Here is a 14,768-nt window from a genome sequence, read left to right as displayed (position 1 = left end):
TTAGTGGAGTCAGTTGGTCGGGGTGTGGGGGTGGTTATTAAGTCATGAGGCGGGTCTTGCTCTCCCCAGAGCCAAAATAGCCTGGGTACCCTTCTTGGAAAGCCTCCCATACACACTTGCTCCACCGCCTCGTCCAGGGTCCGACTGCTGGGTAATCATTGACCGGAGGACTCGCAGGATCCTGCTGCCAAACTGCGGACTCGACGTCGTCTCCTCTTATCAGCATTGACATTAAACAAACATGAGCTGGTGTGGTTGGGACACCCTCGGTACCGGACTGAGACGAGTTTATTTGCAGGAGTGAGACCTCCCCGACGCAATGTTGTTCTGGCAGCCATACACAGAGAGCTTCCGAGCCCCGGTGCGGAGACACGGCGGTGACAGCAGCCACTCACGGTATGACCCCCCCCCCCCCCAACGCGACGCTGGTGTTGTTTGGCTTTTTGGCTGCTGGACCGACAACAGTGTGGTTGTGTTTCATTTTTCTATATTTAATTAAAATATCTTGAGTATTACTACTCTTCAGGTGTTTGTTTACAGTAATAACTTCATGGGTGTACTTTGAAGGTAGAAGGCAGAGCGGAACTACAGTTGGACACAATGACGGAAGCTCGGAAGCCGCTGATTGGTTAATCACCGTCCGCTGGGCATAGCAGGCGGCCGCTGATTGGCTGAACCCACATCCTGGCATCCTCGCTGAGGCTGGCGGTGGCAGCCCTGCGGGCTTCACAGAGCGACAGGCTGTATGCTGAGGGAGCCATGTTGATGCTCGGTTTTGTGTCAACCGCCGCGCTTTGGATGGTTAAGGGACAGCGTGCCGGAGACTGGGAGCCTTGTCGGTGATTCCACCAGCGCGATGAGAAGAGTGGAGCGCTCTGGGATGGTACAGGGAGCGCTGGAGGAGCGCAACGATTAGGTCACCGGACATCACTCGGTGGATTCCAAGCAAGTGAAGTTGGTGCTAGTTAGCTTGGTAGCTAGGTGGCAACAGCTGTACGGACGTTGCGTGGGATGCACTGGGCTAATTCATCCTGAAACCATATCATCTGTGCTTTTGTCGTTTTTATTGGTTTTTTTTTTAGTTAACGTTGACCAGATTCTGAAGGGTGTTGCCTGAAGTGACACCGAAACTGACGAGTTCACGCTAGCTTCCTGAAGATGCTTCTCTGAAGCTAGCTAGCTGCTAGCCGACGTTAGCATGCTGAGAGCCAGCTCGCATCTTCAGTCACGACAGACCTCTGCTAGCTAATTGGATCCGAACTCATCGTGACTTTCACACAGTCAGCCTGTTGTGGAGCACTGCGTTTTGTGGCAAAAACCTCAGTGTTGCCCCGAGCGGAGATGTGGCGATGCGTCCGGTCTGTGTGGAATGCTATCGATTCGCCTGCTCAGCTTGTCAAGCAGCAGCTAACGGGCTAGTAGCATAACTTTGCTCTCGCGGTGTCTGTCGGAGGCTGCAGAGCGCACTTCCTCGCTAGCCGACCTCTCCTACCTGAAGCAAGCTGGCGGCCCCGCGAGTAGAAGCCGAGGACAAGGAGCTGGGGCCCATGGCCTGGGTGCTGAAGATGGACGACGCCACCATCGAGTCGGGACTGGTGCACGACTTTGATGCCAGCCTGTCCGGCATCGGGCAGGAGCTGGGGGCTGGAGCCTACAGCATGAGGTTAGACACGGGGTCAATATTGCCAACTCCAGCTTCTCAGCACAGTAGTGGGTCGTTGTTGGGTGAGAGCAACACTCCGTTTAAGAGTATTGGCCTTACAACCCCCTCCCTGTGTTTATTTCTCTTTGTACTGGGTGTGATGCCTTTTCTTTGTTTTGGGATTTGGAGCAGGGCAGTCGCTGCAGGGAGCCGTGATCGGGGACAAAGATTTGTTCCTCCTCACACACACTAAAGCGTTTGGAGCACATGTGAACGTATGAAGTGGGAGAACGGATCCATAGCACTTTGTCCTGTAGCTCAGCTGTGGGTAAATACTCATGATAACGCCAAGGAAGTGTGTGTTGGAGGCCCAGTGTAGGCCCCACTGTTGCCTTCCTCCTGTGGACCAGCATAAACGTGTTGCTGAGTCTGTAGCCAAGTCCTCCAACAAGGTAATCAACTTGGACATATTTCACGTGATCCACTAAACCATCCATTTTTAAGACAATACTGTGTCCAACCATTTCCTGTTAGTCATGATGTTACACATGATTTCCAAGCATGATTATTTTCAAGCATTTTTTTTTTAAATGTTACCTCTCTCCAAAGGTTTTGGCCGTGCTGTCCTTTACAATTGAAGACTTCCTTCAGTTTGAATATAAAAAGACAACAACATTGTTTTGAGAAGGAGTTGGAAGAAACCTGAACTTAGAATTTCCTACATTTTTCACAATTTTTTTTTTAACCATCTATCAAAAATACACCTGCAATTCTTGTACAAGATCATATAAAGACCATCCCAAATGTAAATATTTAAACTATCACAATTTATATACAATCAGACTAAATATATAACCAAAAGGAATTTGCTAAATTTATGTACAACGAAAGTATCAATCGTAAACCCAGATAATTAGAATCACCTGTTAACAGCGCCTTTATTTATCTATATACCTACTTTTTCCTGTTATAAAAGTAGCAACTACTCAGGTCATGCCTTGGGCTCTGTGGTCTGACTTGTATGTTGGACTATGAAGTCTCAGAAGAGTCAAGTAGTGCTATGGAATCATTCGTGGCGATGCAGGCTCAGTATTGGCAGACACGTGGAGGGCTGGGCACCGGTTCCAGGGAGAAGCTGCCGTGTTTTCGGTTTGATAAAAGTTGGATTAAAAAGAAAATCACACCCTCCTGGTCGAGTCCGAAAAGTTTCATGCGAAGTTGGCAGAATTGTGTCCTGGGAGGAAGCTGGTCTCTTCTCCTGCTGTTGAATATGGAAAAGCTTTTTGCTCCTGGAGTTTTCTGCCATTTCTTGTCTTGGCAGCGGTCTCCTTATTTTATTATATATTGCATGCTGTGCTAACGGTATTTAGCTTGATAAAATCGAGCTACACTTTTGATCTTTTTATGCAGCACACACACACGCATGTGTCACACCTCTAAGGTCTCCCCCTCCAGTCAAACACTTTTGTCTTCTTGCTCTGACAGTTGGAGCTTAACTTTGTGAAGTGTGTGTGTTGTTGGGGGGTGTCTGGCACTTTTGTTCCCTGTAAATGATGACGGTGACAATTAATTGTAAAATAATCCTTTAGTAGTCCCAAAAGTGGGAAATTCACAGTGTTACAGGAGCGAAAGTGGACAGTCGAGTTTGAGCGTTCGCCCTTTTTTCGAAAGCTTTAAGACATCAAAATAGAATCCTGTTTCCCAAAACACGGTTTAACGTAATTTCTTCCAACTCTTGAATGTGATGTTCATTTCCCCACTCTAAGCAGTTGTACAACGTGAAATAATAAACAGCAGCTTTGATATTTATTCCTTGAATGGCATTGAAGCCATAAAAGTACCCAATTAAAAGAAATTGCAGATAGGAACAGGTTAGTAGTCCTCACAGAGGCCGGAACACAAGTTCAGGTATCAGAATCGGTATCAGGATTAAATGCCGGTATCTCAACCCCTGTCAGGCTCAGGATATCGTTTGTTTTTTGGTGGTTAACTTTGTTATCGATTCCTTTTTTCTTTTTCTTTTTTGTGCGACCGAAACAAAAACAGCTTCATCACGATGTCTTTGAGCTCAGATTCGGTCATCCAAGCGTATGAAACAAACTTTGACCTCACCTTCTTTCACTTCAACTGAACAAAAAAAACGTCTCCCATCGGCGAACGTCACCTTATCAGCCAATAGGGCCATACCATTCACAGCATTATTAGATACGGGTACAACAGTGCTGCATGCTCATTGGCTCACAGAAGCCCAACAGCGCGACATTTTGTTTTGACACTCATCTCTGGCAATGCCTGAATTATTCATTGTCATCACGCCAACATTGCAGGAAAAGTAAACCACAGTAAATGTTCATCCTAATTTCATGACATGTAATAACTTGGTAACGCGGCACCGCTTCCTGTCGCCCGAGGCCATTCACACATTTGAGCCGAACGCGTTGTCATCGGATGAATCAGGACTGCTTAATGTCAATGAAAGCGTGTTCAAAGTTTCCAGGGTTCTTATGAGTTGGTACAGGAGGGCTCCGCGGGCGCAGAGGTGGTATTATTATAGACCGCCTGTTCAATTAGTAACTCATGCTATGTGTGCTGTGTTATGTCAAAGGTTATGAGAGGTAATGATTTGTGTGATGAAGGAGAGAAGCTCCCATGGGTCTTATCAGCAGCTTCCTCAGCCATCTGCTTTCAGTATTTATCTGTGTGTGTGTGTGTGTGTGTGTGTGTGTGTGTGTGTGTGTGTGTGTGTGTGTGTGTGACGTTGGTGTGCAGCGGCCTCTTCTGAGAGTGGGAAAGTTTACAAATACTCAAGTGATGGGTTGCGTGCATGCGGATGACTGAGAGCGGAGGGTGTGTGCTATCTGTGGGGCTGGGGTGGGTACGTTTGCAGTCGGCAGCTGGTAGGAACAGAATGTCTCCGTGTGTTTCAGTGGAACCGGAGCTTCAGATTTCAGGAAGCAGATGTAGTTTTCCTGGGAAGTCGAGCTAAACAGGGCCGTGGCACCAAGGTTGGCATGTCAGAGTCCCCCCGTCCCCCCGTCCCCCAGTGCAGAGAATACACGCCAGCGAGTGATCAAGAAAATGCTCAGTAAATCATACAAGCTGTTAAAGGAAAGTTAGGTTCAAATTGAAAGCAGAATCGTGACCTGCCAAAATTGTTTCCTCGTACTCAGATGTCATGTTTCTACATTACTTTGCATGAGTCGGACTGCTTTTTCTGCACACACACACACACACACACACACACACACACACAAGTTCTTGTCCCCCATGCACTCATTGACACTCCCATAGCATTTCGGTGTGAGCTGACGACGGGTTGGTTGCCGGGGGTGGTTGCCAAGTGTGAGAGATAGTGTGTGTCAGCAGCTCAGGCTGTCTCTGGGTGTTTTGCTGCTGTGGTTTCATGCACAGACAAGAGAGACATCTGATCAATGGAGGGCCTTCAACATTCAGAAAAGCAAGGCATTTCATTGACTGGTTCAGATCTGCTCTCACAGAAGAAGTGGATCGAGTAACAGTTTGTTAGATGGTGAAGTTCATTTGGAAGGGTTTTTTGTTTTGCTTTTTAAACAGCAGTTTCAGCTTTGATTGTGACGGCCGAATCCTGGTGGGGATTTTTTAAAATCTTTTTGATGTTATATTTGCATCGATATTTACAGCTTTTTTAAAAATCAAATAGCATCTGTTTTTTATTATTATTATTATTATTATTATTATTATTATTATTATTATTATTATTATTTTCTCCCTGATAATCCTGAAGACATTTCTGGATCCAATTAACACCTCTTGTTGTTATAGTGGATCCAGGAGAACACAAACTACTGAAACATAAGAAGTTACTGATGAACTCGAGCCATAAAACTGCATTTAACAGTCATTTCCAGTTTCATTTTTATTTTTACGATCAGGCCTGCTGTTACTGTTATTTTTATACTCTGTGAAATCGCACTGGGAGAATCAAATCTAACGTCGGGTGAGTTCTGAGTCACAGGCCCCTCCATGGGCAGCCCTGAGTTTGAGTGGTGAGCAGCTCCAGGAGGTGGTATGGATCGTGTTCTGGATCAGTGACCCGGAATCCCCGTATTTGAGGATTGGGAAGTGAAATTTATGAAGCGACGTTCATGGTACCCTGTTCCTATTGTGCATCAGCGCAGCTTCCTCGCTGCAGGAGTACGCTCCTCTAGTTCCGAGGTACTTACCCCAAGTGTTCCCCAACAGCAGCTTCACCGGGTTCAGGTTCCTCCTGTTCATAGATATGATTTGGATGTGAAAGCATCCAGTCTGGAGGAGAGTAATAATCTTGAGGATCCTCCCGCTGTTTGAGATTTCATGATTTATTTATTTTTTTAGACAGAAAAACTGAGATCTAGGTCTCAGTGCTGAATATTTTCAGCTGCTTTTGTCGTTTTTTTAATGGTTTTCTTTCTCATCTCGCCGTCTTCATCATGCTGACAGTGTTGGTGTCTCTTTCTCCTGTCTTCCTGCTCAGCGATGTGCTGGCCCTGCCCATCTTCAAGCAAGAAGACTCCAGCCTTCCTGCTGAAACTGAGACCAAAAATCCCCCATTCCAGTATGTGCTGTGCGCCGCCACCTCGCCGGCTGTCAAGCTGCATGATGAGACGCTCACATACCTAAACCAAGGTGAGCCGCACACCTGCGTGCGTACAGGTAGCGCTTCCTCTCAATTTCTGCTGGTGGGAATGATGGCTGAGGTCTGGAATTTGGATCACTTGAGCTGCACGTGAAGATTTGGCTTCGCCTTTGCCACCTTCTTTATTCTGTTGCTGCTGTGCAACTCTTGCATTTGCTATCAGAGCCCAAAAGAGTCTTTCCGTTTGTTCAGGCTTTCCAAAAGGTTTAATATGAGCTTTTAATATTTGAACCTAATAATTTTGACGTGATTTTGACTTCAAATCTGTAAACGTTGTTGTGTCTTGGATTTTGTTGTTGTTGTTGTTTTTTGTTCATAAACTTTGGAGCTTTGTTAAGAAACAAAGATCAAAATATAGGTCATTATTGAAGTACAGTGAGAGTTTACATTCATTCTCTTACTTTTCATGCTCTGTCTGTCTCTCTCTCTCTGTCTGTCTGTCTCTCACTCTGTCTGTCTGTCTGTCTGTCTCTCACCCTCTCTCTGTCTGTCTCCCTCTCTCACCCCCAGGCCAGTCTTATGAGGTGCGTATGTTGGACAACAGGAAGCCAGGGGAGTTACCAGAGCTCAGCAACAAGATGGTGAAGGTGAGCCGAGACACGATCACAAGTGTGGAACGTTTCAACATTTGTCAAGTTCATACAACAAAAGTGTGTGTGTGTGTGTGTGTGTGTGTGTGTGTGTGTGTAGAGCACAGTTCGAGTGGTCTTCCATGACCGCCGGCTGCAGTACACAGAGCACCAGCAGCTGGAGGGCTGGAAGTGGAATCGTCCTGGTGACCGTCTCCTTGATATTGGTAATGAGGCACGGCAAGACATGTTTACCAAAGCTATCTCACGCATGATTGGGTGTTCAGACATTTGTGTGTGTTTGTGTGACAGATATTCCCATGTCAGTGGGCATCGTGGAGCCGAAGACTCACCCCTCCCAGCTCAACGCTGCAGAGTTCCTCTGGGACCTGAACAAAAGAACTTCTGTTTTTGTGCAGGTAACTCCCATCGGCTCTTTTGTGTTCTTCAGCCTGCCACTGTATTTCCACATCAACGTCATCCTGTGATCGCACACACGTACGCGTCTCTGCTGTCTGCAGGTGCACTGCATCAGCACAGAGTTCACTCCCAGGAAGCACGGTGGGGAGAAGGGCGTCCCCTTCAGGATCCAGATCGACACGTTCGCCCAGGGAGACAGCGCAGAGTACACCGAGCACCTCCACTCAGCCTCCTGCCAAATCAAAGTCTTCAAGGTACGCGTCAGTGATTCCACCCACCGAGGCGGCCATGTTTCCCCTCTCATGTGTCAGAGCTCATGAAATCTTCTCTCCCTCCTGTAGCCAAAGGGGGCAGATCGTAAGCAAAAGACGGACAGGGAGAAGATGGAGAAGCGCACAGCTCAAGAGAAGGAAAAGTACCAGCCTTCTTATGATACCACTATCCTGTCAGAGGTTAGTACACAGCGGCCGAGGGCCACTGGGCCCTTTAAACAGGACTCATAGTTTTACAAACCTGTTGAGCTAAACGCTCTAACTAACTAGGACTAACTAAACCACTTTACTAGCAGGCATCAAGGAGGTACATTAATGCTGAGATATAAATACATAATGGCTTAGATGGCCTTTTATTGAACCATACTGGTGTTAAGCCAATTTTGAAACGAAGTCAAATTAATTTACGTAAAAACCCCTCCCCCGTTGCCAAATGTCTTCTGGGGCATGGAGAACAGCCTCAGAGTTCCTGGCAGTTACCGGTAGAAGCGTGACAAGTTAAAATTCAACAAAGGTCCCACCGCCACCATCTGCCCAACATACAGGTTTTGCTGATTATTGCCTCGGGGGGGTGTGTGTGTGGTGCCTCCTAAGAGCAGGAGAGTCGTCCTCCCTGTGCTGAGTTTTAACTTCAGTGGGTACAGTAATGTTTGTGGTTTTAAAGTGAACGCAGCCAGCAAGCTGAGGGACCTAAATGAAGGCAGAAAGTTTCATGTCTGAGACGTCCGGGCCAACAAACTTTCATTTTCAAACTTTGCTCTCAAATGAAAATGATCTCTGACCAGATGCACGTTTCACCTCTGCTTCAAGAATAACGTCACATTTGCTTTCTTCAGGGAAATGGTCACCTCACAGGGGCAGGATGACATGTTATCACCTTTTATGGCACAGCAAGACTGGCCTGGAGTGTACATGGCGATGGCGTGTGTTCACCGGGTTGTGTGTTGTGGTTTGTGTGTGTTGGTCACTGGCTGGCTAACCTCTGCTGTGTGTCTGTACATAGACAAGGCTTGAGCCCATCATAGAGGATGCGGGTGACCACGAGCTGAAAAAGTCCAGCAAGCGGACACTTCCCGCTGACTGTGGCGACTCCTTGGCCAAGAGAGGCAGTGTAAGCACCCTGCTCTCCTCTCCTACACTCCTCTTCCCCATCACTCCGCCCACAATAAGCCCCCCCCCCATCTAGACACCTGGCTATAACCAGACGCTTCTAGACCCCCAGCTGCTGGGAAAGGGATGTCATAATGTCATTCTGCACATCACGCCTGTGACATTAAGAGATGGTGCAAAGTTAAATTTCCAGTCCCTCGAGCTCTTGTTCTGGGTAGTTGGAGGTGCCTTCAGTGTTAATAAATAACTTGGCATGTCGTCGCTGCCAGACTGTGATATAATTAGGATGTCTGTGTCTCCTCAGTGCTCCCCCTGGCCAGACACCGCCTACGTCAGCACCAACCAGGCAGCTACTCCCTCCTTCACCTCCACCCCACTATCGACCTACACAACCTCCTCAGTACCAGACAGGTGTGTGGAGCTGGAGTCTTTTCATTAAAACAAAGTCTTTTTTTAATTGTTTCCACCCTAAGTAAAAAAAAAAAACTAGTTAAGTGTGTGCTGGTCTCACATCTCCTTTATTGTTCTGGATTGTCTCCCAGTGACTCGTCCTCTCCCAACCACCAGGCCGAACCTGGCAGCCACAGCAACTCAGAGGTTGGTCTGCACGTCTGTCTGAGTTGGTGGAAAACATTCATGATTCATTCAGTCTTTCTTATGGAAGACATTGCTATTCAACAAATTACAACATCCAAAATGACCTTTGAAATAAATCAACCCGTCTCTCAAACAGTGGGAATTATTGTGAACGTTATTAGCTGGTGAAGGCATGTTGTGCTGTGAGCTTCGCTAGTTTACGGCGGTGCACCTCATCGGTACGCGGGCGTGCTGATGTCTCGTGTGTCTCCGTCCTCTCCTGCAGCAGTTGAGCCCCACTGCCTCCATACAGGACACACAGAAGTGGCTTCTGAAAAATCGCTTCAACTCATACACACGACTCTTCTCTCACTTCTCAGGTACACACACACACACACACACACACTCTCTGTTTCAATGCTAAAACATTGATTTAACAGCTCCTGAACTAATAACTCCCTCTTGTTTTGCACAGGTTCTGATTTGTTGAAGTTAACCCGGGACGACTTGGTCCAGATTTGTGGACCAGCGGATGGGATACGACTCTTCAATGCACTAAAATCCAGGTGTGTGTGTGTGTGTGTGTGTGTGTGTGTGTGTGTGAGAGAGAGAGAGAGAGAGAGATCTCCTTTACTCCTATATGGCTTGTTGAGCATTCTTAAAGTGACAGGGCCTCTTTTCTTCTCTGTGTGTAGATCAGTGCGTCCCAGGCTGACAGTGTACGTGTGTCAGGACTCGCCTCGGGACAGCCCTCTGCTGGAGAGACACAGCACCAATGAAAATGGAGAGCACAGCATCTCCTCTAGTTTACATGGTACAGAACCTCTGTGTGTGACATAATGAGCCAGTGTGGTTTTTGAGTCTTGTACTGAGGTTTTTGTTTGGTGTGTGTGTGTGTGTGTGTGTGTGTGTGTGTGTGTGTGTGTGTGTGTGTGTGTGTGTGTGTGTGTGTGTGTGTGTAGTGTACCACGCTCTGTACCTAGAGGAGCTGACAGCAGCAGAACTGATCCGCAAGATGGCGTGTGTGTGCAACCTTCCACTAGGAAAGATCAACCAGGTGTACAGACAAGGTCCTACAGGCATACACATCCTGCTTAGTGACCAGGTAACCCACATACACACTGTCACCATTGACCACGCCATCCAATCACAGCATAGGGGCGGGACAAACACCAACAGTCACATCCTACATGTACGAATGCTGAACCAAATGGCTACTTGCAGAGATGTTGTCTCGCGGTGGATCCGTCTTTTCTCTCCGTCTGTGGCTGGGCTTTCTTTTTCTTTTTTTCCTCCCACAGAGAGCAAAGACCAACTCAGTTCCCTCCTTTGTCCCGACGTTTTTACATCTGCACATTTTCCGTAACACAGCCCTTCTTGAACAGCCTGGTCATCTTTAAGACTTCATTGCAGGGTCTTAGCATAACCATTAGTAAAGAAAGCTGGGGGGGAAAGCACTCCCCCTCCTCTAAGTGCTCTCACACACTACCAGCTAGCTCTTTTCAGAAGAGTGTCTGACATTTCTAGCCATAAAACACTTGGGTAGACACAGGAGGCCTTTAGTGTGGAGACCTCTCCTGGGTTCACTTTAAGTGCAAAGTTTAACGTCAGAGGGGAAAGTCAGAGTAAATATCTGCACTCGGTCTGTTCAGGGGAAGAGAGTCTGTCAGTATTTCTATCTGAGCAGGGACAACAACTCTTCTGTCTGTCCTCTTGCTTATTTGCATGGAATTTCCAGTGCATATACTGTACCCCCCTGTTCCCTCTCCCGTCTGAGAACACTTGCCGCTCTCTACAAGTTTATTTGTTGAATGCTAAAGTCTGCTGTGCTTTTCTCCTCCAGATGGTTTACAACTTGACTGACGAGAGCTGTTTTTTAATCAGCACTGTCGAAGGTGAGTTCATGACGCATCCTTCTCCTCACAGCAAGGATTCTTGGATCCATGTTTGACGAGGGTTTAATATGTCGCCTCCTCCGTGGCGCTCGTCTCCCTCCACAGATGAACTGGGCGAAGGACTCCATCTAATCCTGAAGTAGTGTTGAGGACAGATGGCGTCACTAATACTCCACCCTCTGTTTTGGAGCAGAAGCCTCCCTCTGCCCGCCCTCCGCCTGCCTCGACTCTTCCCTTCTACTTCCTCCCTCTCTCTCTCTGAATGATGGCTGGATGAAGAGCAAAGAGACTGTGCTAAGCCATGTAAATGTTAGAATCTGACATGGGTGTGTCCACTGTTTCATATTGAAAACACTACTACCAGAGGAGACTAGTTCAAAGAGGAGAGACCTGGGGGTACTGGGTGAGGGGAAAGATAATATCGATGTAATTTGCTTTTATTTTATTGTTTTGTTTTTTTTAATGGTTCTGTGTGGAGAAGGGAGGGGTGGGCTCCAGGGGAGAGTGGTGACCTGGCTGGTGGGAGAGTTTTCCTTATCGCCCCTCCTACACGAACGCGCACAACCAGCACTAGGCCAGTATTTGATAACCTGTACTGCTGAACAGCATGCAACATACTAACTTGCTTAAAGGAGAAACCCAACTTATTCTGCTTGATTAACATTCTGAGGGTTGGTCTTAATAAATGGTCAGCTGAGCTCGGCAACCCCCCCCCCCCCCCCCCCAAGATATCCAGGCAAAATTTGTGGATTTTCTTTAAAAAAATCAATTTATTTTCCTTCGTCAGATGAGCTGAGTTGATTGACTCATGTCACGTCGAGTCGTGTGATTTTAAGACTTCCAGCCATATCTTCGTCTGCACCCCTGCGTCAACTCGTCACACTCAGCTGACAGTGCGTCCCGTTTGGCCTGCGCTTTTGCTCTTATTTATGAGTGACGTGTCTCATTGCTCTCATCGAAATGACTTGTTTCTGGTGCCATATTGGCTTTTCTTTTCTTTTCTTTTTTTTCAGGTCTTTTACTCACATTCACACCGACAAACACGCGTGGCCCACACATGCACCTCGTTTTTGACTCCTCTACTGTTTGAAGCACTGGTTTAGAGGAGTGTGGTTTACACCTTCAGTGATTTTTGGCCATATGTGTGCAAAAAAAAAAAAAAAAAGAGAGAGAGAAAGAAGCCTCTGTAGAAGACTGACTTGCAGAGCATTTAAGTCTTTTCAGAACTGATGTGGACCAAACCGTTTCAGATTGGTGAGCATTTTGGGCTCTTGGTTACTATAAGGATCCAGAGAATAAATGAGATGGTAAACTAAACCATCCCTGAGCCACATCTACGAAACCCTGATGTCTTCATGGTACGGTCTATTTTAAAAAACACAGCGACTTTTTTGGAAGTGTCGATCCTCCGAAGAACCAGACGAGAGGGTCGATACCCTTGTCCCCTCTGTCCATGCCGCAGGGAGCTGAGACCTGTTAGTTAGCTTAGCACATTGTGTGGTGACGGGTGGGCATTGTTAGCATACCTCAACGAAAAGTTATCAAATACAATTTTCTCTAAAGCTGTCTTTGCCTTTATTATGTATGCCATGAAATCATTTGAAATTGTAAATGTAGAATCAGCTACATGGGTGGGACTACTTTTTGTTTTTCAACAGTTCCATTCAGGAAAGTAGTTCCAGCTTTAACGCTGACTCCAGAATTACAGCGTCTAATAATTTTAAATTATTTCATTGTAAACGGCCCTAGTTATCTTAATGCAAAGAGGACAAAAGTTGTTTGATGGAGAGACGCGAACACTTCCTGTCTGCTTTTTTTATTTATTTTTTTTTCTTTGTGCTAAGCTGATTAGCAGTCAGCTGATCTCTCTGGGTCTCGGCTCCCTAATGCAACACAGATGAGAGAAGGTTATCTAGCTTCCTGTCTGGCACGGACAGGAAGTGTACATGCCCAAAAGTCGGTGTGCTCCTTAAAATGGATCTGCTCCGTAGCAGCCTGGTTCCAGATGTCTTATTCTTTAGACGAAATCATGGCAGCTCCACCTCCAGAATCATCTTATGTAGCTGAATACAGGAAGTGCAGGTCATGTGATTTGAGTTCCCTCGCCTTTTTCTGATGTTACAAGAAACCTCACGCAGGTCCTTGGAGTCGCCGTAGGTTTAGTGAGTTGACCCTCTTAATTTGGTACACATCTGGCAGTGTTGAAGTGTACGCAGTGTGTGCGTCTCTAAGTGTCAGAGTGTATGTGTGTGTGTGTGTGTGCATGTGTATCATTTTTTTTGTTTTTTGCAACAAAAAAAAAGACTTAATTATGTCAATACTTGTCATAGAATTTTTCCTGTTGGTATGATGAAACCGTGTTTAGCTTGCTATGTAGTAAAGAGCATGTGGAAGACGGGGAAGACAGACGGACTCGGCGAGTGTTATCCCTCCTCCTTTTTCCAGATGTTAGAGACCAAGCCTGCACTGAAAAATCACAAAACTCAAGCTTGATGTGTAGTCAGTAGTCCCACAGCCACACCCTCTACTTATCCGCTTGTTGGAAGGAGATCCAAAAAAAAAAAGACTGAAAAGTTTGTTTGTGTCCTTCACACCAGAGCCGGGACTGTAGCTCTTGTGTTTACGAGGATGCCGGCAAGTACCACAGCACAGTAAACTTCATCGAGCAGATGGGATGCCAAGTCAGACAAGCAGTTCTGGTCTCCAGTGGGCCTGACCAATCATCTGTCTGTGTCATTGTGTGAGTGTGTGTGTGTGTGTGTGTGTGTGACTGAGTGTGACCAGGAGAGGTGACCACTGTTCATGTACAGCCTAATGTCATTGATTATGCTTCATGTGCACAGTATCGTATGCTGGAGATGTACACAACCACATGTGCTGGGAATAAATGATTTCATAACTTTCCCCGGTGTTCTTGCGCCGTCATTGGCTTCAAACCTGATTAACACGGAGCACCAGGCCTCACTCATGGAATGTTTTCACAAAAGTGTTATTTTAACCATTCTTCCCCCCCCCCCCCAAAAAAAAATTAGAAGCACCAATAAATCCTAAAATTAACTTCATTATTTCCTCTAAAACAGAATAGGCGCTAAGAAGAAACAAGAAAAGCTGGGCTGATATAAATATTAGCTGTAAGACCAGTATAGATAGGATTTTTTTTTTTAATGACCAATATCTGCTGATGTCAACAATGTGCTTATAATATTGCACACACTTCAGACCAAAATAGACTAAAGGTTTTCCCTTTAAAAAAAAAAAAAAACCTTTTCTCTCCCATTGTCAGACCATCATTTTAGAAGTTGAACACTACCTGGTTTCAATAACTCATTCAGCTATTTTACTCCTGGAGACACCTGAAATTCTTTATAGTGAGTCGAATAAGTCATCTTAAAAGTCCAAACCACTTGTTTGTGTTCATGTGTTATCAGGTGACCAAAGAGGGTAAACAGCTTGAAGACATGCAGATCCAGTGTGGTAATTTGATGAAATGTGACTGGGAGTGTGGGGATGTGCCCTGCTGGAGGACAATGTCAGCGGACACCACACGGATACGTGCGAATGTATCTCTACCCTGCTCCACGTGAGTTGGAAGATGGACTTAAATTATAGAAAATATCAAATTCAATAAAT

The 14,768-nt window shown here is 46.2% G+C and overlaps 1 protein-coding gene across 3 annotated transcripts; it reads left to right on the top strand.

Annotated features, from left to right (window-relative positions):
- The first annotated feature begins 107 nt into the window (after nucleotides 1-107).
- Nucleotides 108-14,032, top strand: ubp1 (upstream binding protein 1). Of its 3 annotated transcripts, none has more exons than XM_086193236.1 (16): nucleotides 108-396; nucleotides 6,135-6,286; nucleotides 6,807-6,883; nucleotides 6,987-7,092; nucleotides 7,178-7,284; nucleotides 7,387-7,539; nucleotides 7,627-7,737; nucleotides 8,561-8,668; nucleotides 8,972-9,078; nucleotides 9,210-9,264; nucleotides 9,530-9,623; nucleotides 9,719-9,809; nucleotides 9,939-10,057; nucleotides 10,206-10,348; nucleotides 11,087-11,138; nucleotides 11,244-14,032. In XM_086193236.1, the coding sequence occupies exons 1-16, from the start codon at nucleotides 320-322 to the stop codon at nucleotides 11,279-11,281; spliced, it is 1,590 nt and encodes a 529-aa protein (XP_086049362.1). In that variant the 5' UTR covers nucleotides 108-319; the 3' UTR covers nucleotides 11,282-14,032. The 3 variants fall into 3 exon arrangements, with proteins under 3 accessions (XP_086049362.1, XP_086049363.1, XP_086049361.1); XM_086193235.1 differs by lacking the exon at nucleotides 108-396 and adding an exon at nucleotides 703-1,663; XM_086193237.1 differs by lacking the exons at nucleotides 108-396; nucleotides 8,561-8,668 and adding an exon at nucleotides 701-1,663.
- The last annotated feature ends 736 nt before the right edge of the window (nucleotides 14,033-14,768 follow it).

This window comes from Aulostomus chinensis, chromosome 22, assembly GCF_037954235.1.
Source record: "Aulostomus chinensis isolate RoL2024-O1b breed Wild chromosome 22, RoL_Achi_v1.0, whole genome shotgun sequence".
Taxonomy (NCBI): domain Eukaryota; kingdom Metazoa; phylum Chordata; class Actinopteri; order Syngnathiformes; family Aulostomidae; genus Aulostomus; species Aulostomus chinensis.
This window is presented reverse-complemented; position numbering and strand designations above follow the sequence as displayed.

Excerpts from the sequence above, each read along its gene's own strand:
- ubp1 (XM_086193235.1), top strand. The coding sequence starts at position 1,548 with ATGGCCTGGGTGCTGAAGATGGACGACGCCACCATCGAGTCGGGACTG. Across the intron at positions 9,810-9,938 it reads TTCAATGCACTAAAATCCAG|ATCAGTGCGTCCCAGGCTGA; the intron begins GTGTGTGTGTGT and ends CTCTGTGTGTAG. Across the intron at positions 10,058-10,205 it reads CATCTCCTCTAGTTTACATG|TGTACCACGCTCTGTACCTA; the intron begins GTACAGAACCTC and ends GTGTGTGTGTAG.